Consider the following 24,671-nt stretch of genomic DNA (forward strand, 5'->3'; position numbering starts at 1 on the left):
TGCTAATTTTCCAAACAATGGATGACAATTGTACTTTCTTCTGTTCATATGTTTCAATTGAAAGGATGAACATTACCTGGAATCCAGTCATTCAGGTTCCCTTTCACAGTGCACTCAAGAATGGCCTGGTGAATCACTACATAAATACTTAGACATCACAGAATTCTGTGTTGACACTGATTCATTGGCTGTCTCCATGACTTCAGTACATTTCCATGGGAACCTGCATGCACAGACTGACACATACATGAGACCCACCTACAGTCCTCCAGATCGATTCACTAGTCTATTATTCTTAAAATTGTCTCACGATAATAGACGACATCTAATCTAGGACGAATACTGCCATTACCAAGTTTAATTCATCGTCATTCTGAATTACTGGTGAGGTGTAGTAATTTGAATCTGAAGCTGTTTTTTGTGAATCAACACATGTTTTAAACCTACTGTAAAGCCTGATATTATGAGCATATTCACTGGGTTTAAACTTCATAAATTTGCTAGTGAAACAATGAGTCCCATTGTTATTTCTCAAGGATATATTTAAGTGAATTTTACTTATCAGCCAAATTGGCAAAATTAAAACTCAGTGAATAACTCGTGCATTTACAGTTTTTAAAAGCATTAGCAGAATGATCAATATTTCAGAGTATCACCTATGTCACAGTCTTGAGACCCAGGTAAAGCTATATGAATGATTGCAGGTGTGCATCTTCAATGCCCTATCCTGACATCCAACACAAGCACCTGTGCACTATGTGTCAGCACTAGCACTTGCAATTTGCACATACAAAAAAAGAAGTCAAGAGAAACAACAGTGACACTCAATGTCAAGAACTGTTGCCTGGCACAAAAAAAAATATTTAAAAAAACACAAGCACCCGTGGACCTTTTATCAAAGTTACATGTAATTTTTAACTTTTTATTACATAACACTGTATTAAAGTTGAATTATTTTTATAATTTTGAGAAACTCGGACTATAAATATAGTGCCAGCATGTCTACAGTAAACACGAGTCAAAATATTAGGAGCTAGTAGGTGTACAGGAGCAGACAGGATCAGGTTTGGCAATATCCCAGAAATTAATGGAATTTGACAATGACATCAACACAGACACTGACGTGGATTACACACATTGCCCTCAAACACAAAGTGAATGAAGTCGTTCCAGGCAAATAATGAATATTTAGGACCAGAGTGGCTGCCAGTCAAAAGAAATTTAATCTCGTAAAAAAGAAAATAATGCAGAAAGATGAGCAAAAATATTTTCATGCTAATTTTTGAATAATACTACAACAATTACTAGGCAAATGGGCAAGATAGCTCAAAAAACAAATGTTTAATGGTCATTTGTAATCAAATCTGGAAACAAAAGCATGTGCTTCAATAAAAACAGTGTGAACTTAGTTTGATTGAAACTGCCCAGCCATGCTTGTAAGGACAGTTTGATCCAAATTAAAAATTTAACTCTACTGAGCATGCCCATATATGCAATGCATTATGGGAGAGAACCTCCATTGTATATACCATAATGGTAAAATAGCACCCTGGAAACTCACTAAATAATGTCTTCACAATATGAGGATTCATATCAATAATATACAACTTTTTCATCCCACATGGAAACCAGAGTTAAGATGTCAATGTTCCATGACATTTGGGACTCTTGTATCTCAAAAATATCATCTCTTGACTCCAATCATTGTTTTAATTTTCAGTTTCCAAATGGTATGAACTCGTGATGAAAGTATGACAAACATTTGGCTCAAATCTCCTTAAACTAGTATTCTTCAGAACCAGCAGGACCACCAACAAATTGGATTGAAATAAAATTGCCAGTTTTGAAAAATATCTATTTGGAAATTTTGTCAAAAGGATAACCTAAATGTTTATTGAATGAAATCAGTCAATACATGACAGATTTAGTCCTGGAATTAAATGCTGATTTTGATAATTTGATCATCAAACAATTATATGTGCGGCATAATGATGGCACTGCTTCTGTCGCACACATGGGATTAAGGTGCACTCGGTCAGTAAACAAGCCATGGAAAATGTCAAAGCCCCTTCGTTCTTGTACTTTAATACATGACAAACGTCATATTTACATGCTTCTTTTTGATCAAGTGCATTGATTGATAAAAGTTTAAACCCAAATTGTTCAAAGCACGTCTGAGAAATGACCACCAGTCAGCCATTTTGAGTCAAAATAGCTCTGCTGTTTCAGCAGAGTCAAGAGTGTTCTCCTAATACACAGAAGTAACTAATCTAACAGAGGTCCATCCAAGGTACACATGTACGAAGTATCGAAGAAATTGGAGTAGCAGTTTTCAAGTCGACAACAATAGCATTTTTTACCAGAATATATTCATCAAAAACAGACAATTGAAGATATCGTCATGAAAGTTGACACCCAAGGTACCAGTACCTACATCCTAAGTATCAAAACAATAGAGTCTAATTTCAGGAAGACGTTGATAACAGAACGGATAACAGACGATGACGGACAATCACCTATATGAACAGCTCCGCTCTGTTATCTTTAAATCATAAAAAAAAACAGTAATCCCAAGTTTAAATCAAATGAGTATGTCCAAAAAAGTGCATTTGAAAAAAAATGGCTGCTGGCTGACCATCTTTGTTTGGATCGTGCAACAGACCAAGTTTAATCATAGACAGTATAGTAGGACTATACTGTCTATGGTTTAATTGATGCGATAAAACACTTTTACCTGTATACCAAGTTTGAATCTACCTGAGCAGTAAGAATTTGAGATATAAGCAGAATTGAGTAAAAATAGATTTTCTTTAAACAAAATGGCTGCCAGTCAATCATTTTTGATAGGATTCATTGAATAGAATACAATTGTTTGTGCACGGAGCTCAAAATTGAAGATATTTGTTAAACAAAATTGTTGCTGGTCAGCAATAATGCATAAAGTCTTGACAAAAATCAACTTGCATCTTTGTGAAATATCTGAATAAACTTGGTAATTGTAATCTCATAAACAAGAATGAACAAAAATAAGTAGTTTTGAGAAACAAAATGACTGCCAGTCGCCTAATTTCAAAAAAATCTGAAAACAAGCATTGATAATGCATAGTCCCTGTTCAGTATTAGCTGTAGTCGATGTAAATGTTCAGTACAAGTGACATGTAGAAATGAAAGATCAATGTTTTTTAACACTAACACAGATTACGTTACTGTCAGCATAGTACCTACATGGAAACTTTGAACTGAATTGGACTATATCTTAGAGGAAATATCATGAAAGAAAAACGCAGCCAATCGGGTTTTGTTGTTCAAGTATCTCAAAAAGAAATATGGCTTGCACCGTAACCTGATATGCATGATCACCATACAAACTTGGATTGAAACAGAATGGACATGTTACAGAATGATATTTTACGTTTTTTTTGACAAAATGGCCACAATTTCAACAAATTTGATAAAATCTTAAGACAAAACATGTTGTGTTACCTTGCAGTATGTACAAACTTTAATCGACACAAAAAAGAAAAAAAACAAAATGGACGCCAGTCAGCCATTTTAGTCCAAATTTTAATGTGATGTGCACGTGTAACCCAATATACATGATCATCATACAAAGTTTTATTGAAATCGCCCTATTCAGCCCTGAGAAACAGTTCCGGACAAGTTACAGACTGATTTTAAGATATTAAACAAAATGGCCACCATTTCGACAAATTTGTTCAAATCTCAAAACAAAACATGGTTTGTTATCTTGAAGTATAGTACCAATGTTCAAACTTTGAACTGAATCTTATGGAGGAATCGGCACGAAAACGGCCACCAGTCTGCCATCTTGAACCGAATCTCAAAAAAAAAGTGACATGCACCTAGAACCCAATATGCATGATCACCATACAAAGTTTGATTGCAATGACCGTGTTCAGTTTTAAATATCAGAATTTAGCAAATTTGAAAACAAAATGGCTGACAGTCAGCCATATTTAAACAAATTTTAACGAAAATTGGCGTGCATATGTAGGTCATCATACATTGTCTGTATGCCAAGTTTGAATGCGATTGGTCAAAGATTATCCTAGAAATGGCTCCGGATGGAACCCAAATTAATAGTCAAATGGGGCCTAATAATGGATGTACCTCAGTATACCAACAGGTGTTACCCACATTCTAAGTTTTGACTGCATCAATCAGCACAACTTATAATGCTCTATACATATAAAATATAGAAGTTTGGGACTTCATTGGATTCAAATATGGTCATGACTCGACCATTTTTGTATCTGAACAGAAAACAAATCTGGGGCACAACTATATCATAATGTACCAAGAGGGAATTCTGTCCATGAAATACTGCAACAGACAACCAAATCCATGAGCCTAGTGGAGTGTGTCAGGGCTAAAAATGGCTGCCAAGTTGATTGGCAACAAATTTCTTTTAATATTCAAATCACAAAACCAAATGACATGCATCACTAACCAATCACGAGTGAAGTGATTACAAAAAATTTGAATGAAATCTGTCCCGGCATGCCTGATAAACAGTTGGTGGTATGTTCATGGTTTGAATCTGACAGTTGAGAAAAATGCCAGGCTGAGTGACTGGACCTACAACACAATACTAAAATGAACACATGACAACACATATCATTTTAAAAGTTTTATTGCAAATATTCACTATCCAATGTCCAAATATGCAACAACTTTTTGTAATGACAGAAAAGACTGGAAAAAAAGTAAAGAAAAAGGGGACGAAGAAAATGCACACCTATCTACACTCCGCTGAAATATAGAGTTAAGAATAAAATAGTACCGAGTTGAAAGCTAGTCTTTAAGAGATTCCGAAAAAAGGTGAGATTTCGAACATAACTAGGTCGTGAAAGATCATTTGATTTTTTTTTGTCTGCAACTATCTTACACAATAACAGCTTTTTTTTTTAAAAATATTTATTCATGTTTTTTGTGTTGCTTCCAGATATAATATATAGGGAGAAAAAAAAAATCCCTGAACTTTTGCCGCATGTGTCGCCGGAACAGCTACTTTGGAGACAAACATCAAATGCAATCTATCAGCTACTAAGAGAAAATTAACAATATAACTGTCTACCTCCATTTCATCAAAACAAGCGATTCACGTACATTCTGAACAACTTTTCTGTATTTTATATAAAGGTCATTCTAATGGGGAAATACAACAAAACTTTCGTATTTTTTATTTTATTTTATGTATACATGTATGTATAATTATTTTTTTCCTTCAATTATTGACGCAGTGTATATCATAGTTTGGTAAAACGTTTGTATGAGGGATTCCACTTTGAATTAGTTGTACAATGGGTTTAGATGCTTTAGATGATGTAGCACTCTGTGCTAAGATCAAGGATTAAGTGATAGAACCATTCAACATCTATGAATTGTCCCAGCAAACATTTTCCAGGTTTGTTGAAATAGTTAGTGCTGCATTATCCTGCATCGATATAATGTACACAGAAATGAAAATTCATTCTAAGTAGTCAAACTACAAATATGTGACAATTCAGCGGCATTTCTAACCCTCTAAGTTTCAGTCTATCTAGAAGAAATAACGATTCAGTGTAAAGCAGTGGTGGCATCTACCAATTAAATGAATACATGTTTATGATGTTTAAAATTTTAAAATGAGCATCTACACTTGAACTGTACAAATGTTTTTGCCAAAAAATATCAACGTTTATAAAATTACATTGCAACTGCTAGTTTTGTATAAAGGTAAAATAAAACAAACAAAATTAATAGCATCTTATTCATAAACGGTACAAAGCTGTACTTCGGCCACCTTGCTGTAGCAAAAGACAATCAAACTCTCTTTGGAAGGTGCAATAAAATTATTCAAATTCCATATTTGGAATTACATACCATATTAGGTAGTGTATGCCATATATGAATATTTTATCATTACCAGAAGTTTCTAGAACTGCGAAATAAAAGTAAAGCTGAATTAATTTTAGTTCATTTTTTTTTATCACTTTGAATTGTTATATTCATACACATCAATTATTTAATTCTTTTACTGTCAACTTTTCATACACAGGTTTCAACAATAAATTATCTGTGATTTATTTCAAAATCAGGACCAAGATAATTCATTTTTGTTTGGTCTTGATCAACAGAGAAAACTGTTCATTACATTTTTAGGTTTGATATTAAATTAGTCCATACTGTGTCAAAAGATGAAAATAACAGCAAAACAATTAAATGATGAAGGAACCTACACAAACATGCTCACCGTATCATAGTTTTTATAATTAAGAAATTTTCATGGCATGTTTTTTTTAATTTTTTAATTTTCTATAGGGCCACCACAGAGACATGTTTATGACAGCCATGATCGTGTTCATCTACTTTTTGTTAAGTTTAAAATTGAATTAATTGTCAAATACAAATGTTCTGATTTAAAAAACAGGTAAGCACTCTAGCATGTGTTTTTGTATGGGTTGTAAAAGTGATTTATCCAGCACTCATTTGTTTTGATAGTTTTGCAAAATGATGTGTCAAATATGTGAGACTTAACGCAGATGCAGTAGTCATGAAAATTGATCCAACTTGAGGTTTAAAAGTTACCAGTTCAGTGCTACAAGATGAAACCACTGTTAGGTATAGAGGATTAATTTATTACCACCAGGGTACTAAACATTGCCTGCTTTAAAGGCACCACAGATAGCCAAAATGATTGGGAAAAAAACAACGTCAATGGACAATTTGTTAATGGTAAAATTCAGCCTTATTTTTTTAAAAATGTGAACATAAAACTGAATTGCAGTGGATTTCAATAAGATAAAAATCAGTTGAGTTAACCTATCTTTCATCAGAATTCGTATTTTTATCTGATGATCAAAATGTTTCCAAAAAGTTAAGTGAAAAATGCAGGAGGCATATGCTTTACAAACTTAGATTTACCTTGAGTGATCGAACAGAATTGCTGCTGGCCAAGGTTTTGCTTCTTGGCTCAATTTCACAAGACCAAAAAGGGGCAACATCAAAAGATTGATGTCAGATTAAAAAAAACATACCGATAATTTCTTTAGATTGGAGTTCGGGTTGGGTTGGTGGGGTGATAAGCGGGTTTGTTTGGCCTTGAAAAGTTTTTATCAGAAAATCAATTCTATTTTTAATGACTTAACAATAAACTTGGGTTGCCAAAGGATAGGATGAAGCTTTTGATGTTGTTCCTTGAGATACTTGATTGCATCTTGCAAGCATGGAGGGTAACCTCAGGAAATGAATTGGATTAACTTTTTCCACGAGATGACAGCACTACTGCACTGCAGTCTGTGTGGTGGGGGCAAGGTATACATCAAATACAAAGTGATTATTAATAATTTTTGGAAGAACAAGAAAAAGGCTGAAAACTTTACTACAAGTTGATAATAGGTGTAGACACTAAGAATGATAAAATATCGACATCAATAGGGAAAAAATCTAAAGGAAGTACAAAAAAACCACTCATTCTTTCACCACTTGCTCTTCTGGCTCATCTGGTTTGTCAGGTTCCACACGTGGTTTCCCTGTGCCAAATATACTAGCAGTTTGGGCCGTTACAACTTGTTGATGAATGGGGTCTTTGACAGTGCGTGGTGCTAACTTGAGTCTGGGTCTGGCAGCTGCTTCCTCTGTTGGGAGAAATAAATACCAAAGATAATAGAAATGAGAAAAATACCAAAATTGAAAAACCAGGACTATAAAAAACCTCATCGAAAGCCAGCTGAGCTACCAATTTTAAAGTTAATGCAATGCATCATGGCAGAGAACTTACCATTGTCATAATTGAAAACTGATGACACTGGAAACACACTAAATAAAATGCATTTTTGGTTTTTTAAATTTGTTCACAATAGTAGGATTCCTGTCAATAATATAAGACTTTTTGATCTTGTATCAAAATTTTAAAATATGATCAAATAATTTCACAAATACCTGGTAGAAACTATCACAAAAATAGAAATCTTGAAAAAAATTATTTTTTTCATTTTCCTTATTTTAATGGCATTTACACATAATAATGAATGCATGGAGAAGATGACAAATGAGCTTTAATAGGACTTGAACTTGAAGTAGGAAACAAAATACCATTTTTTCATAAATTTTTATAGTAGACCAGTTGGGCTACAAGAGCAGTAGTCAGAATTTTTTTTGTGCTACTGGTTTTTAGAGCCATGCAACTGATTTAAACTAGCAAAGTGCTAAATCAATTTTTATTCATTATGTACATACCAGCGGTTGGCTCACGTAGCTCTTCCTGTGACCTTGGTGGCGGCCTATCTCTATCTCTGTCTCTGTAACCTGTTGATCCTCCTCTATCACCAGCCCATTGTCCTCCACCGCCCCTTCTATAGTCACCGCCACTTCTTGCTCCATCATCAAAACCATCTCTTTTGTAGCCTGTAGACCAGAACAGGACACAAATGTTGCATAAAATAAACAACTCATTTCATAATTCTCATCAATTGGAAAAAAAACAAAACAAGAAATAAATATAGGAACTAAAGTTATATTTCCGAGATCATGGCATAATGCAAAGTATGTGAACAGATTAACTCAGTGACATCAATCTCCAGCATGCATCAGTCTATATACATCAGTGTCGAAATTGACGATTGTCAACCGCTTTTGTAATCAGGCAACTAAAATGAAAACTGATCCATTTTTGTCAAGGGGCAACTAATATGAAAACTGGTCCACTTTTGAAATTCAGGTTTATTTTGAGTAAAGAGAATTAGATTTGGCATTCAAAGATTAAACACAGAAGTTTCATTGGTGAACTATATTTTCATGTCCCAAATAGTATCTCAGAAATGCATTCTGGGAGACTCTTCAAATGTTGCCAAATGCTAAATGTGAATCTTATAATTGTTAGAATTGATCAGCAGCCTGAAACCCTACCTTGATCTCTGTAACCACCTTGATCTCTGAAACCTCCTTGATCTCTGAAACCTCCTTGATCCCTGTAGCCACCACGGCCACGTCCACCCCCTCGGTCACTGCCTCGGAAACCTAACGCATCATACAAGCATTGACAATATGTGCTAGTTAGTCATATATTTAATTAAAACAAATTACAATCAAATTTATAAACACATTTAGAAATAAAATCATATCTGGAACAAAATGGCCACCAATCAGCCATATTCAACAACACAATGTGTGAATGTACCTACCATATTTACTCTATTAGAAGTGCATCTCCAACAGGAGCGTATGTAAACAACAAATACATATAATCATAAAAAGAATCATTGAAATATTATAACTTTTGTCCCCTGACACACCACTGTCATTTATGTAGCATGCGCTACTAATAGAGCAAATATGGTACTCATTTTGAAATTGAATTTGAATTGCCAAACAACCTAAAATGCTACAATATCCTACAATGACTTGTCTGATTGTCAATGTATCATCAGATATACCGGTACATGTCTTGTACACTTTAGATACGATAAATGCATCAGCATTTTCAGGAACAAAAATGCCAACAAACGACAATCTACGATCAGAATATGAAATAAATGCAATACAACATTCACACATAAGTGTCAATGTGTCAAGTTTCAATTTAATAGGCCAATCGAAGAAACAAAACAGGCATAAACGCTTTGTTTTATTTTATTTTATTTATTTAATGTTCATTTATTACTGAGGCAGAGCTCAATACTGATTTGACAGCCACATCTGAGAATGATGAGAGCAGCCTTACAGTCACACTGTAGAAAATAATTTTGACTTATTCGACTTTCTCAAATAAATATACCAAGTTTGAACAAATCCAGTTCAGGAATAGTGATACATTTTTGGCCTTAAAATGGCTGCCATTCAGTCATCTTGAATCGGATCATAAAACAAATGCATCTGCATATGTCAGATATGATGTATGTGTGAAGTTTCAACTGGATCATTCCATGCATGTCAGAGATATAGATCAATCGGTCATTTTGAACTGTATCCGAAAAATAAAATGACAAATCAATATTATTGTGTTCAACATATGTACCAAGTTTAAACCAAATCCGTCAACACACGACTGAGATACAATTCTGGAGTGGTGAAAACGTGGGATTTTGATTTCTGGCCTGACGATGGCTGCCATTCGCCCACCTTGAATCAGATCATGAAAATATATGCGAGTGCATATGTCCGATATAATGTCTGACATATGTGTCAAGATTGAACTTGATCAGCCCAAGCATGTGGTGAGATATGGCTGGATATGGATGGACAAATGGACGGAGGTCAGTCCATTAAAGTCCCTGTTTTTGTACTTCGGGGACTAATGTTCCAGCCTTCATTGAAAAGACTGCTGATCTATGAAGACATTCTAAGCAATGCAAAAAGCATGTAATCCAGGAAAACTGTGCTATGATATTGTCAGAAATGAAAGGCAAAATATCTTGGTTATACACACCTCCACGTCCTCCTCGCCCTCTATCAGATCCTCTATCATTCCGCCTGGCTTCAGCTACATCAACACGTAATCGACAGCTTTCATATTCCTGACAATCAAATCAAATACAAATAATAATGTAATTTCATACAAAATCCAAAAGATCTTGTACATACTTAGGAGTGAAGTAATGTCATTGAATGTAATGTGCAGAATTAGTATAATGAGAAATATAATGGGTTAGTAATGTAAAGGAACATAATGTGTAGTATTAATGTAATGAGAAATGTAATATGTAATGGGTTTAGTAATGTAAAGGAACATAATGTGTAGTATTAATGTAATGAGAAATGTAATATGTAATGGGTTTAGTAATGTAAAGGAACATAATGTGTAGTATTAATGTAATGAGAAATGTAATATGTAATGGTTGTAGTAATGTAAAGGAACATAATGTGTAGTATTAATGTAAGGGGAGAGTAGGAAATCAAACTGGCGGTTCACCGCGGTAATCACCACGGCTCTCCGCGGTACACCGGGGAGAGCCGCGCACTGCTTATAATTTAGGGGTCTCTACCGTGGTGGCCACCGGTACCGGTTGCAACCGCGGTCGTAGGAAAGGTGTGAAATACGTACTAAACAGTTTCCTTTGTGATTCAATGAGTCTTTGTTTCAAATAGCTGTTTTTAAATCGAGCAGGTTACGAGCATCGCTGGCATGGAAATACTAAGCATATGGTAATATTCTCGGCCCACGTATTTTGTTAATATAAAAATCCATAAGTCCAATGCTGTATACGAATTGTTGTTGCGTGAAACAATGTTGTATTTTATGCATGTATTTATCACCAATTCCAAGAGTAAAAGTCGTAACTTTCGAAGGTACGAGTATTATGACTCGTCCATACATTTCACTTACGTTTGTTACACTTGAATAAAGTCTACCACATGAAAAGAATGTTATTTACGAAGTTATAAATAGCCGAGCCTTCCTGATTCGAGCCTCTTGTTGATTTGACAACAGTGGGTATCATTAATGTTTATTCTTTGCCTGTATCGCATTCCAGACAAAACGTTCAAGATCGGTAAACAAAAAATGGACAAACAAAATGTCTCCTGTGTTTCACGTGCGACATGATTATTAAAAAAAACACAGAGTTAAGCGGTCATGTACGTTCTATAAATCTAACCTCGCACACATAATTTTGTATTGACCTGTTTTTTTTTTTTTGGTCAAAAACGACGTTGCGACGACGTTAACTCTTCGCGAGAGTTTACCGATTTTTTGAACAAATGTTAAGTCACTATATCGTTTGGCGTCAAACTGGGTGGCCCGAATTTAAATGTCAGGGTGTGAACTCATTGAGGTCATTGTCCATTGCCGCACGTAATTCAAACACATGGTTATAAGAGTTCAGTCGAAATGTACGTGAATAATGCGATCGAAGTGCGCTGCAAGTTTCTTATAGAAAAATTTAACATTACGCATGATATTGTACGTTATTGTATGGTTAATATTACATATTCACTTTATTTTGAATAAAATAATTCACCGATGAGTCACAAGTATTTAAAATATTTTCTCGACTTTCGTTAGACACCTGACTCCGGGACCTGACTATCTTTTTCAATGATTTAAATGCGCCCATGTTTATATTTGCGTAATAATTACGAATGCAATGCATTATCAAGTCGGTAATATTGAAATATTCACAGACCCAATAGCCCGGGTTAGTGTCCCAACAATAATAAAAATAACTGAGTTTGCGTAATTATTATGAAAGCAATACATTGCAAAGTTGAAATATTTAGAGCCCGTGCAATACTGTAAACATATTTGATCTCTACGTCTTTCTGGATTGTTTTGTGATTTTATTCCAAGGCTCAGGCAAATAAAATAATGTCAACTATTATAGACTAGTTTCCTAGCTTTTGGCTCAGCCAAATTGGTTTAACTTTTCATTAGAACTTTGTGATCCTTTTAATTTCCCAGTTCTTTGTGTTCATTAATGGTCTTGACAATAAGTGTGAATTGCTGTGCGAGTCCACCGCGGAAGACAGCGGTCAGCCGGCGTCATGGAATCTATGCATAAATTTGCATAAAATGCGGCCGACCGGCGAGCACCCGCCACCACCGCGGTAATGATCGCGGTGCACCGCCCGTTTGATTTCCTACTCTCCCCTAATGAGAAATGTAATCTGTATTGGTTTAGTAATGTAAAGGAAAATAATGTGTAGTATTAATGTAATGAGAAATGTAATATGTAATGGGTTTAGTAATGTAAAGGAAAATAATGTGTAGTATTAATTGTAATGAGAAATGTAATCTGTAATGGGTTTAGTACTGTAAAGGAACATAATGTGTAGTATTAATGTAATGAGAAATGTAATATGTACTGGGTTTAGTACTGTAAAGGAACATAATGTGTAGTATTAATGTAATGAGAAATGTAATATGTAATGGGTTTAGTACTGTAAAGGAACATAATGTGTAGTATTAATGTAATGAGAAATGTAATATGTAATGGGTTTAGTACTGTAAAGGAACATAATGTGTAGTATTAATGTAATGAGAAATGTAATATGTAATGGGTTTAGTAATGTAAAGGAACATAATGTGTAGTATTAATGTAATGAGAAATGTAATATGTAATGGGTTTAGTAATGTAAAGGAACATAATGTGTAGTATTAATGTAATGAGAAATGTAATATGTAATGGTTGTAGTAATGTAAAGGAACATAATGTGTAGTATTAATGTAATGAGAAATGTAATATGTAGTGGGTTTAGTACTGTAAAGGAACATAATGTGTAGTATTAATGTAATGAGAAATGTAATATGTAATGGGTTTAGTAATGTAAAGGAACATAATGTGTAGTATTAATGTAATGAGAAATGTAATATGTAATGGGTTTAGTACTGTAAAGGAACATAATGTGTAGTATTAATGTAATGAGAAATGTAATATGTAATGGGTTAGTAATGTAAAGGAACATAATGTGTAGTATTAATGTAATGAGAAATGTAATATGTAGTGGGTTTAGTACTGTAAAGGAACATAATGTGTAGTATTAATGTAATGAGAAATGTAATATGTAATGGGTTTAGTAATGTAAAGGAACATAATGTGTAGTATTAATGTAATGAGAAATGTAATATGTAGTGGGTTTAGTACTGTAAAGGAACATAATGTGTAGTATTAATGTAATGAGAAATGTAATATGAAATGGATTTAGTACTGTGAAGGAACATAAAGTGTAGTATTAATGTAATGAGAAATGTAATATGTAATGGGTTTAGTACTGTAAAGGAACATAATGTGTAGTATTAATGTAATGAGAAATGTAATATGTAATGGGTTAGTAATGTAAAGGAACATAATGTGTAGTATTAATGTAATGAGAAATGTAATATGTAATGGGTTAGTAATGTAAAGGAACATAATGTGTAGTATTAATGTAATGAGAAATGTAATATGTAGTGGGTTTAGTACTGTAAAGGAACATAATGTGTAGTATTAATGTAATGAGAAATGTAATATGTAATGGGTTTAGTAATGTAAAGGAACATAATGTGTAGTATTAATGTAATGAGAAATGTAATATGTAGTGGGTTTAGTACTGTAAAGGAACATAATGTGTAGTATTAATGTAATGAGAAATGTAATATGAAATGGATTTAGTACTGTGAAGGAACATAAAGTGTAGTATTAATGTAATGAGAAATGTAATATGTAATATGTAATGGGTTAGTAATGTAAAGAAACATAATGTGTAGTATTAATGTAATGAGAAATGTAATATGTAATGGGTTAGTAATGTAAAGGAACATAATGTGTAGTATTAATGTAATGAGAAATGTAATATGTAGTGTGTTTAGTAATGTAAAGGAACATAAATGTAATGTTTGGTATTATGTAGTGAAGTGAAGTTGTGGAACATAATATGTAATTTTAACAAGAAATGTATGTATGTACAGTTACAAAATACAATGTAAATTAGATTTATACTCACAGCACCATCATATGTAAGGGCCTCTTTAAGAGAATCAATGTCATCAAATTCAACATAACAAAATCCTGTCAAATAAACACAAACAATTTTGGATTATTTTGAAAATTAAAATTTATTTGACACATTACGGTGGTAGTAAAATGTGAAAGCATTAAATATTTTCACAGCTATTTAATTATTATTTCGATACATTTAACATCTTTCCTGTGTTTTAAATTCAGGAATGTTACAGTAAAACAATGAGGCATCGTAATTGTAATTTTACATATTCATGTGTTTTAAATTCAGGAATGTTACAGTGAAAAACTGATGTGATTATAGTTTTACTGTATAAAATTAAGGAGGCCAAAATAAAAACAAATCTTGCATTATGTTAACATGTTAAAAAGTATTGGTATTTTATGATTTTTTTTCTTACTTTATACATTTTTATAACCTGTACTATAACAGTTTTCCCAGTCTCTCGCCACAAGCAACCCACCGGACACCCGAGGCAGAGTTGGAGTATTGTAGTGGCAAGAAACTGGGACATAGTTTAAGAAAGCAGTAAATGAAATAAAAAATGACAACATTAGTGAAATGACCACAGCTAATTGCATATACCGTACTCGACCGCGTTAGCGCCCAGGGGCCTCAACTCAGAAAATCACGATTTTGTAGGGGTGGGCGCTTACCCGAGCACCCCCCTCGAAAAAGAGTGCAAATAAAAATTTTGATTCATCAAATGACAGATTACGTCTTTGAGGGAAAATCAAATTACTAAATTAGTTGCGTCGTCATTGATTTTCACAATGAAGAAACAGAAATGATCACAAAAAATACGCACATTTTATTACAATATTAATTACGTACCACCATAATTTACGGAATTAAAAACATTTGAGTCTGTTGGAACACAGTCGAAGTCAAAATTGTCATATTATTTCCACTGACGAAGTTGTTGGATCGTAGGCAAACTCTCGATGAAAATCACTTTCCACCATGATGCAATTGCAGATTTGATCTACAGCAGCGTCCTTTGACCTAATGGGTCAAGTTGGTTATTAACTAATCAGAATGCTGTGTTGTACTGACGCAATTCTTCGGAAATTCCTGAAGACTTTCCGGTAACGCAATGCGGAAGTGAATAATCGATGTCGAAGTACCATCTGTTGGAATTGATTTCAGCGAATAAACGACATAGTTTTTCCAAAAAACTAGTAACTAGCCATTTTTGAGAGGTAAACTGAATATGGCATGAAATATTTATCGCATTTTACTTGTATTAACAGGTCATTGTCGAAGCGTAGTTTACGCACAATTACCGTGTTCTACGCATTCACAACATGTTCACAGCGATCGATATCCATGCTGTATCATATAAAAACGATTACCAAGATTCGTTACGCAAGACCAAGTTTTAAATTAGTTGCATTTTGAAGGGGTGGGGGCGCTTTGCCGAATGTGACCCCAAATATAAAAATTGCGCAAAAGTGGGGGGTGGGCGCTTGCCCGGGCATGGGCGTTAACGTGGTCGAGTACGGTAAATGAATGTATTTTTGGCAAATTTACATAATATTAACATTTGTTTTTTTATATATTTTTATATTGAAGTGATTTACAGTATAATGTTTTTGGGAATAGCAAATAGTGTCTGTAAAATAATGTTTTTGCTTTGACGACTGCCAAATATATACCTTTAAATCTATCAGTTTCTTTATCTCTTACCAATCGCACTCCTTTCACCTAAGAATACAAAGAATATATGTACAGTAAACTGAACACTGCAAACTGAAAACCTGCATATACTGAACTCTATGTAAATAGAAAAGCAGCCTATACTGAACCCTGTGTAAACTGAAAACCTGTGTAAAGCTAGGGTAGGTTACCTGCACTATACCCTAATTAAACAAGGTTAATTATGCTAGCTAAACATTAAAACTGCACCTGTGACTTAATCAGTAAGGAAATAAATAGCTAATTAGAAAATTGATTTCTGGTGACAGGGGTTTGATTTACCGATTTGCTGTGTCTGATCTTCCACGGCAAGGTCAACGATGAAGGACGGTCACAGATGTAGTCATTTCTCCAGCACTCCGAGTATTACTTTTACATCAAAGCTGATTTAAAAGTGATGATAGATTTATTGACTGTGATTTCAATTTGTGATTCAATTTCATCACTGCTTTCAAGCAGTCTCGGTTGACCTAACTTGCCTTGTGTTTTTCGATAATTCTAGTCTAGTGTGTCATGTTTATTTGCTTTCTACTTTTGAACGCAACAAAAACCAAGCTTCACACTTCATTTCAGTCTGCTAGCAAGTGCCAATTCTGTTTTATTGTTATGTTTAACATGTTAATGAATGAACACCAGAAATAGTAAATGTGTATAACAGATTCACAATAAAACTTGGTGGGACATAAGTTATAGAGTAGTGGCCCGCTATGCTAAAACGCTTTGGAGAGAACACTGCACATTGAACCCTATGTAAACTGAAAATCTGTCTGCACTGAACCCTGTGTGTAAACTTAATTAAAATCTACAGTGAACCCTGTGTAAACTGAAATTTGCCTACACTGAACACTTAAAAACTGAAAACCTGCCTGCACTGAACCTTGCATTAAGAAAAAACTGACACGAGAACAGTGGACCCTAAAATATCTGCCTGTACTGAATCCTGTAAAGTGAAAACCTGCCTGCACTAAATCATTTACTGCTGAGAAAACTAGTACAGGTTAGCTAAAATGGTAGCTCAAAAAAAATATCTTTTTATAATACATGCAACATAAAAACACAAGTATTCAAAGGAAAGAAAGCAGAACATTTGTACTTACCCGCAATGAGCTAAATATATGATCCAAATCACCCTGGACACAATTTTGTGGAAGGTTGCCTACAAAAGCAGTAAAGGGAGGCTCTGTAGGCATAGTTTTAGGTTGTCTAGAACCTCCTCCACCACCTCCTCCTCCATATCCTCGTTGACGATTATCGTAGCCACTACAAATAAGTCAATATGAAACATTAGACTTGTACACAGTACATGTACTACACAAGATTCTAAATGGTACTTTATATATCAATATCCAATACTAATCACAGCTAATGAATTTTAATTAAATTAAACAGATTTTAAATTAGTGACTCATTTATAAAACCACATGGGATATTTTATTTATGGTTAATAATGATAGCGAGATGGTGATTATAGATTAGTAATGAATTCAACCCCATGCTTTCTTTGGCCGCATATATCATTCTAACACGAATGCAGTGGAATAGCAAGCATACATGCTAATTAGTTAGCAATGTTGCTTTCATGCCCATGGTGTGCTGTGTATGATTCACCATTTCATAGGAGGATCAACAATATGATTTGCAAATCTAATGCACATGTTTAATAATGATTCTTCATTTTTTCTTTTATCTACATTGTATGTACCGGTAATTTAAGAAATATTAAAACATTTCAAAACAACCTGTTTGTATATTCTAAAGAATGCATTTCATATCGAAAAACTGTACTTTATTCTCATCTAGTATGATAAACTATGCGCATGTTAATGGAACAGCGCCGTCAACTACCGGTAGATTAGTAAAAAAAACAAAGTGTTTTGCAAAGTTGCAAACTATTTGCTAACAGACTTTCTGCTTACACTATTAAAACCTTTCTAAACTGAATACTAAACTTCTTTAGTCATGACATTCAAAACAAAATAAAACATTGTTTTGCAAAATCATAATTACGAGGTACCGGTAAATATCTATTTAGCATATTTCATTGCTGGTGTTGCCAAGTCTGGTCTGTCGTCTTTAGAGAAAAACACAAAGCATTCTCAATGTAGAATAAATTAATGAAAATAAACTCTCGAAAGAAGGTATTCAATTTATTTCATTGTTTTCACATAAGTGATAAAACAAGTACAAATTGTATCATTTTAACACTAAGTCAAAAATATTGAATGAAAATTTTTAAATCATTTGATCATAAAAAAAATGCAATCTGTCAAAGAAAGTAGTATTAGTAATTTTATTACCACAAACCATATTTGTAAAATGAAATTGATTTGCTAAATTTATTTGAAAAAACAAACACACGCATACTATTTTTTTCCAATATTGGGAAAATTGACATATTTATTGATTCCATGTGGTTAGTTTTAAGTTCAGTCGAGTGTCCAGCTGGCAAATGGCAACGAGGCGATTTTTCCCCTCCAGAATTACAAATCCCACGCTCGATGAAACCAAATAATAAAATATCAGGAGTTAAGAACATGAGCACGCAATTGAACGTGATTGGAATTCCTGATTTTGATAATAGTGAGTGATTTTTTTTAGCTCTGAATGACATGTCGTCAAAAGAAACCCTGTGCAAGGAACACCTCGTGAATGGACTCGGTCTCAAGTTCAATGACCAATAAAAGAAACGCATTTTTTCATTGAGAAATTAGCCAGGGAAGGTGTTTTTTTGCGTCTGGTGATAGCCCATACTTCAATGGTTAGTTCTGACAGAAAAAATGAAAATACGAACCCATATCGCTGCTGTCCCCCTCCGCCGTATGATCCACGGTTATCATCGTATGAGCCATAGCTGTCCGACATCTTGGATGCAGCACATAACCAAGTAGGTTAGTTTGTTTCTACATATTGCCACTTCCGTTTCTCTCCTCCGAAGCAGTAACCTCTAAGTGCCTCATAAAAAATCAGTGCAACAAAAAGTATAGCAATAAAACAGTCATTTTAGACCGAATAAATTATTACAGTAGCATTTTCAATTACAAAAAAATAATAATTTATTAACTGAAAACAAGATATAAACCCCCAACTGCTGCCAGAATTAACCAACATTGCTTAAAATTCAACTTTGACACTAATAATCACCCTCTTAGAGGACCTTGAAACCTTGCCTTGGGTCCGCCATCTTTCATGTTTTCGTTCACGTTTTCTGCACATTTTGCAATCTATCCGTAAAAACTACAGAATACTTGCTGCATTTTATTTGTTGTTGAATGTGAATATTGCCACCATGTATCAACAACCTGCTAGTCAGGCGAACAGGATTACGCTGGACGATTACAACAGCGATTTGCACATTTCAATTGGGCCCGATGGAGTGACTGGATGGGACATGCACGACAAAGGCTTTGAGTACTTATGGGCTGGTGTTCGCGCATCACACGGTGTAGCGCGTGGGAAGGTACGTACCGTTACACGTGGAAAATGAACATAATTAATAAAATCATTTTTTTTAACAGTGATCATCTTGGTATATGGTACAATACGAAATAAGCAATAATCAATTTGGTCACCACATTCATTTGACACTGACAGTTCTCATTGTTTATTGGTAGTTGGTACAATGGTTTGTCTAATTACAATTTATTAACGCCGTGATCCATATATATTATATAACGCGATTAAAACTGGGAAAGAGTTCCTTTTGCACCCTTACCTCTAACACTGCCCCTACTTCGACCCTCCAGCGCTCTCTAATTTAATTGTATAAGTCCCTCTTAAGAAGAATTTACAATTGAATTGGGGGAGGGGGGGGGGGGCTTGGGTGAAGAGTTAGAGTGCAAAAAAAAAACTATTTCCACTATGTTGCATTAAAAAAAACTGTTTTCAAATTTTATAATGTTTCGTTCAAATTCAATTGAGACAACTGGATTGGCTATTATAATTTTTTGGTGAAAATAAGGCATATTTTAAGGATTCCAGCAAACATTAAAATTAAAGGCTATTTTAGTGTATGCACATTTCTCTTAAATACAGTATTTATAAATTATTTATTATCAATAATTATTCCATGTTTTATTTCTTCATAGGTATGCTTTGAATGTACAGTGGTGGAGAACTCTCCAGTTGATATGCCAGACACAGAATCTGCCAAGCATGTTTGCAGAGTAGGGTGGTCAGTACATAGTTCTAACAGTCAACTTGGCGAGTCAAACCTTTCCTATGGCTATGGTGGTACTGGAAAATCATCATCAAATAATAAGTTCTTGGATTACGGTCAACCGTATGGAGTTGGAGACACCATCACCTGTTATTTAGATTTGGAAGCCAATCCTAAGGCAATTTTTTTTGCAAAGAATGGACAATATCTTGGTGTTGCTTTCAATTTAGGCCCAGAAATCAATGGAAAAACCTTGTTTCCTCATATTAATGTGAAAAACACAAAGTTTGAAGTAAACTTTGGAGACCGATCACCAAGGTTTCCCCTAACTCCTGGTTTCCAGATGATTCAGTGGTTACCTCCTCATGCTCTACTCCAAGCTACTATTCCGTCAACCCGAAAAGAAGATCATGAAATTATTATGATGGTTGGTTTGCCTGGTGCTGGTAAGAGTACTTGGGCTGAAGAGTATGCAAGGAAGCATCCAGAGAAAAATTTCTATATTCTAGGAACAAATGCGATAATTGACAAAATGAAAGTGATGGGGCTCAAGAGACAGAAAAACTATCATGGGAGATGGGATGTCCTTATAAAGCAAGCCACAGATTGTTTGAATAAAATTTTTAAAGTTGCTGAGAGAAGAGTTCGAAATTATATTCTTGATCAAACAAACGTGTACTTTACTGCCAGGAGAAGAAAAATGAACAACTTCAAAGGTTATAGGCGAATCGCAGCTGTCGTTGTGAATACGCCAGAAGAACTTAAAAAGAGAACCGAAAAAAGGGAGAAAGACGAAGGCAAATTTGTACCAGAATCTGCTGTGAAAGAAATGATGGCAAATTTTTCTCTACCTGAAGTAGGGGAAAGCTTTGATGAGGTATGGTTTGTTGAAGAAGAGGGTCCAAAAGCCATCCAACTGGTTGCCGATTTCAAGAAAGATGGCATGTTATTCAAACAAGCTGGACAAAAACGTGGAATAGAAGATTCAAGCCAGCCTGATAGCAAACGTTTTGCTTCCAGTCAGGATGGTTTTTCTCCCAGAGTGGGTCCCAGAGGACCATCTCCCAGAGGGGGTCCGGGTGGGTATGCAGCAGGAGGTCCGCCTCCTCTATCAAGAGGTCCTCCACCCTTTGCAGCTAGAGGACCACCTCCACTCGTAGGAGATGGACCACATAGAGATTATTACCCTCGAGGTGTAACTTCTGATTACCGAAGTCCTTCCGGGGGTGATTATGGCAGAGGTCCACCTGCACTCAGAGGACAATCACCTCCTAGAAACACTTACCAGCCGCCAACCCCATCAGATAGATCATATGGAGGGGGAGGAGGAGGAGGATATGGCGGTGGTTATGCAAATCCGAGTGACTCATTTCTGAGAAGGGATTACAATCATGGAAAAGAGATCCCGTCACAGACAGCTGGAGGGTATGGAAGCTTTGGTTCTGGTTACAGCAGTGCATCCCAACAACTGCCTTATCCGAGTGGAGATGCAGGCTACTCAAAGCAGTCTGATTATTCAGAGAATCCACAGTCATCTTATGGTCAATCATACACAGGAGCTGGAAAAACGGGAAGTTTGGGAGGGTATGGCAGTGAAGCTAGTGCTGGGCATTCATCTTATAGTCAGGGATATGGTGACACTTATGGGAGTCAGCAAGCCAGGATGCAGTTATACGGTGGTGGTCAGTCTGTGTCACAGCCCGGATATGATGCTTATAGTCAACCAAGTCCAGCTTACGGAGGTCAAGGAAATTATGGAAGCCTAGGAGTCGGTGGCATGGAAGGCATGGGTGTCGGTCAAGGAGGGGGTGGTGTTGCTGGTGCTGCTGGTGGTGGTGGTTATCTTGGCATGCAAGGAGGAGCTGTAGACAATTTTAGTGGTCAAGGGAGAGGGTATATGGGCAATCAGGGGGTAGGTGGAATGGGAAGCTATAGAGGTGGTCAGTCAGGAGGAAATCTAAGCAGTGGGTATGGAAATTACCAGTAAAGTTGAGTTCATTTCAACATATTTTTTTTGTGAGGCTGAATGTCTATTTGTTATCTGTTAATGTCTGGCAAACATTCCACTCTTGCAGTGATTTGTATATGTTAGCTGGTCACTTACATACATCTTCCATGTATCTGGTTAGTTTATCAGGATGCCCACCCATTGAAATAACAAATAATGTATTTGCTTCATTTTTCATACTGGAACCTTGTATTTTGCTTATGACACAATGTTAAAAGAGCAGTTCCAATAAGACACCAAAGATAGTGTGTAAACATGTCATGAAAATTTGTGCATGTCTTCGCATTCTTTTCCTGGACACACCTTGTGTCAGTCCTGGATGTTTCTTCAGATAGGCATCCAAATTATTATTAACCAAATTTGCATAAAAATACAGTGTAGTTTGGTTCAGCCCACCACTTTCTGGTAGTTCTTGGTGATTTTACATAGTTCATATTTTTTTAAATTGTTTTTCGTCTTTTATCATATTCCTCAGACTCCTTTCATTTTTCATAAAGGGTTTTTAACAGAATTTCGATACAGACTTGACACACATCTGAATTTCAGTTGGTTGGAATACAATGGCATGATCTGCATTGTCAAAGTTCATTCATTGTTTTCTCCAAGTAACCCAATATATATCTTCTTCAGTCTAATATTTTAGTGTGAATGTTTAAAATCACTCGTTGTTTCATAATGAAAACTTTTTTGTGTTTATTGATAGAAATATCAAGTATTATCTGTACTGGTAGTAAGACAAGTAGTTGAAATACTATTTCTCTGCAATGACAGCTTCAATCTTTCCACAAATTTCCTGGAAGAATCATGTGTGCACTCAACAATTCCAGCTTTGATGGGCGGGCATTTTATTACTTTGTTCTGTATTAAATGTTTTTATTTGTTTGTCAGAATTGAATCAAAGATGTTTGACCTCACATACATGTGCTCAGTCATTTCAAAATCTCAGAATATACTGGTCTTGTTCAATTATGGAGACCCAAAAAGCCTGCCTATGGTATTGTTGATAATATTGCTGCTTGGCCCAACCAGCATCATTCTTCTATCAGAATGGCTGCTAGGACCAACCAGCCCAATTCTGATATAATAGCTACCAAGACCTTCCAACCTCATTTTGGTATATGATGGCTGCAAGGAACTTCCAGCCTCATTTTGATATCATAATGGCAGCTCAAGCCTCATTCTGATATAAATAAATGCGTTGACCTCCCAGCCTCATTCAAATAACACAATCGTCGACACTAACCTTGTACAATGTATTGTCTTCTGTATTGTGAAATGACATTGGTGAATTTTCCATCAAAGTTATATATGGAAAGCTTGATAATTCAAATTGAGCTTTAAATGCATATTTTGGACATCTTTAATTATTAGGTCATATGAGGTCAATCATGTCACACCAGGATAGTGTTGCATCCTACAGTACACACAAATGTATAGTAGTTTTTTTTTTTCCCCGTTTTATATTTTTATACTTTTTAATTTTTTTTAAGAGTAAGGTATTTCTGAATATACCGGTATGTACCTTCCATTGAAGGTATTCAGTATAAATGGTCATAGTTTTTTTTGTAAGTTGTCGTGGAATGTTGACGGCAGTGGTCGTGCCATGATACACTGCTTTTAATAAGCCTGTGCATACATGAATGTGGTCATTTTGAAATTTTTATTTAGCCGTTGATATTATAAAATGTAAGCATTTGATAATTTTCACGCGGTCATGGAGAGTTGAGGCATTGCAACGTGTCTGAATTCAATCATGGTCTATGACAGCGTGCAAAAAAAATTAAATTGCGTTTTGAAATAAACAAAAGGTTGTTTTTTGTAATCAAATGTATGACCAAATAAATGTTCCTTTTATTCTTAATGACTAGTTTTCAATTAACTATTCTATACGTGACGTGTTTATGTAGTCAATGTCCAATTGTTTCCAGTAGAAATGTCACTAAATACTGACATATCAGCTGTTTGTAAATTTAAGCCTGACTTATATTGACAGTCTCATACTATCCGTAGATAATAAATTTCATTGAAAATGCATGTCTCAATGTTTTTTTTTACTCGTGCTATGCATTTACGTCAAATTCGTAATGTATATGAGGCATTGAATTGTATGAGCGAATGGCACCCAGACCACTTTTTATAAATTTATGCCACAAAATATTGCCATGCGTGTTCATTTGGTACCAGAAGGCTTATTTAGGTTGGTGTTGCCTGGATTGAAAAAAAAAATGTATTCAATTCTCTAATATGTTCTACGTGTCCTGAAATTGCATATTGTAGGGTCAGTAACAAAATCTGGTACACACAGTCAGCTGGCGTACAAGTGACAAGCAATACTAATTTATGGATTGTTAATGCATGGGCATCCGTTTT

At 34.9% G+C, this 24,671-nt stretch overlaps 2 protein-coding genes across 2 annotated transcripts; one reads left to right on the forward strand and one right to left on the reverse strand.

Moving 5' to 3' along the window:
• Nucleotides 1-7,349: 7,349 nt before the first annotated feature.
• LOC100370371 (eukaryotic translation initiation factor 4H-like) lies at nt 7,350-19,041 on the reverse strand. The gene is made up of 8 exons (XM_085491101.1): nt 18,929-19,041; nt 17,235-17,397; nt 16,098-16,146; nt 14,422-14,486; nt 10,430-10,517; nt 8,911-9,021; nt 8,242-8,409; nt 7,350-7,640 (listed from the first exon to the last, which is right to left on the reverse strand). Exons 1-8 carry the CDS (start codon nt 18,997-18,999, stop codon nt 7,474-7,476), a joined length of 882 nt encoding a protein of 293 aa, XP_085347227.1. The 5' UTR covers nt 19,000-19,041; the 3' UTR covers nt 7,350-7,473.
• Nucleotides 19,042-19,313: 272 nt separating this feature from the next.
• On the forward strand, nt 19,314-22,301 carry LOC100370220 (heterogeneous nuclear ribonucleoprotein U-like protein 1). The gene is made up of 2 exons (XM_085491102.1): nt 19,314-19,594; nt 20,223-22,301. Exons 1-2 carry the CDS (start codon nt 19,424-19,426, stop codon nt 22,278-22,280), a joined length of 2,229 nt encoding a protein of 742 aa, XP_085347228.1. The 5' UTR covers nt 19,314-19,423; the 3' UTR covers nt 22,281-22,301.
• The last annotated feature ends 2,370 nt before the right edge of the window (nt 22,302-24,671 follow it).

Source organism: Saccoglossus kowalevskii, chromosome 16 (assembly GCF_978046115.1).
Source record: "Saccoglossus kowalevskii chromosome 16, keSacKowa6.1, whole genome shotgun sequence".
NCBI lineage: Eukaryota > Metazoa > Hemichordata > Enteropneusta > Harrimaniidae > Saccoglossus > Saccoglossus kowalevskii.

Coding starts and splice junctions, on each gene's coding strand:
- LOC100370371 (XM_085491101.1), bottom strand. CDS start 18,999: ATGTCGGACAGCTATGGCTCATACGATGATAACCGTGGATCATACGGC. Junction 16,147..17,234: donor ATATATTTAGCTCATTGCGG/GTAAGTACAAAT, acceptor TTGTATTCTTAG/GTGAAAGGAGTGCGATTGGT. Junction 7,641..8,241: donor GCTACGTGAGCCAACCGCTG/GTATGTACATAA, acceptor TTCTCCCAACAG/AGGAAGCAGCTGCCAGACCC.
- LOC100370220 (XM_085491102.1), top strand. CDS start 19,424: ATGTATCAACAACCTGCTAGTCAGGCGAACAGGATTACGCTGGACGAT. Junction 19,595..20,222: donor ACGGTGTAGCGCGTGGGAAG/GTACGTACCGTT, acceptor ATTTCTTCATAG/GTATGCTTTGAATGTACAGT.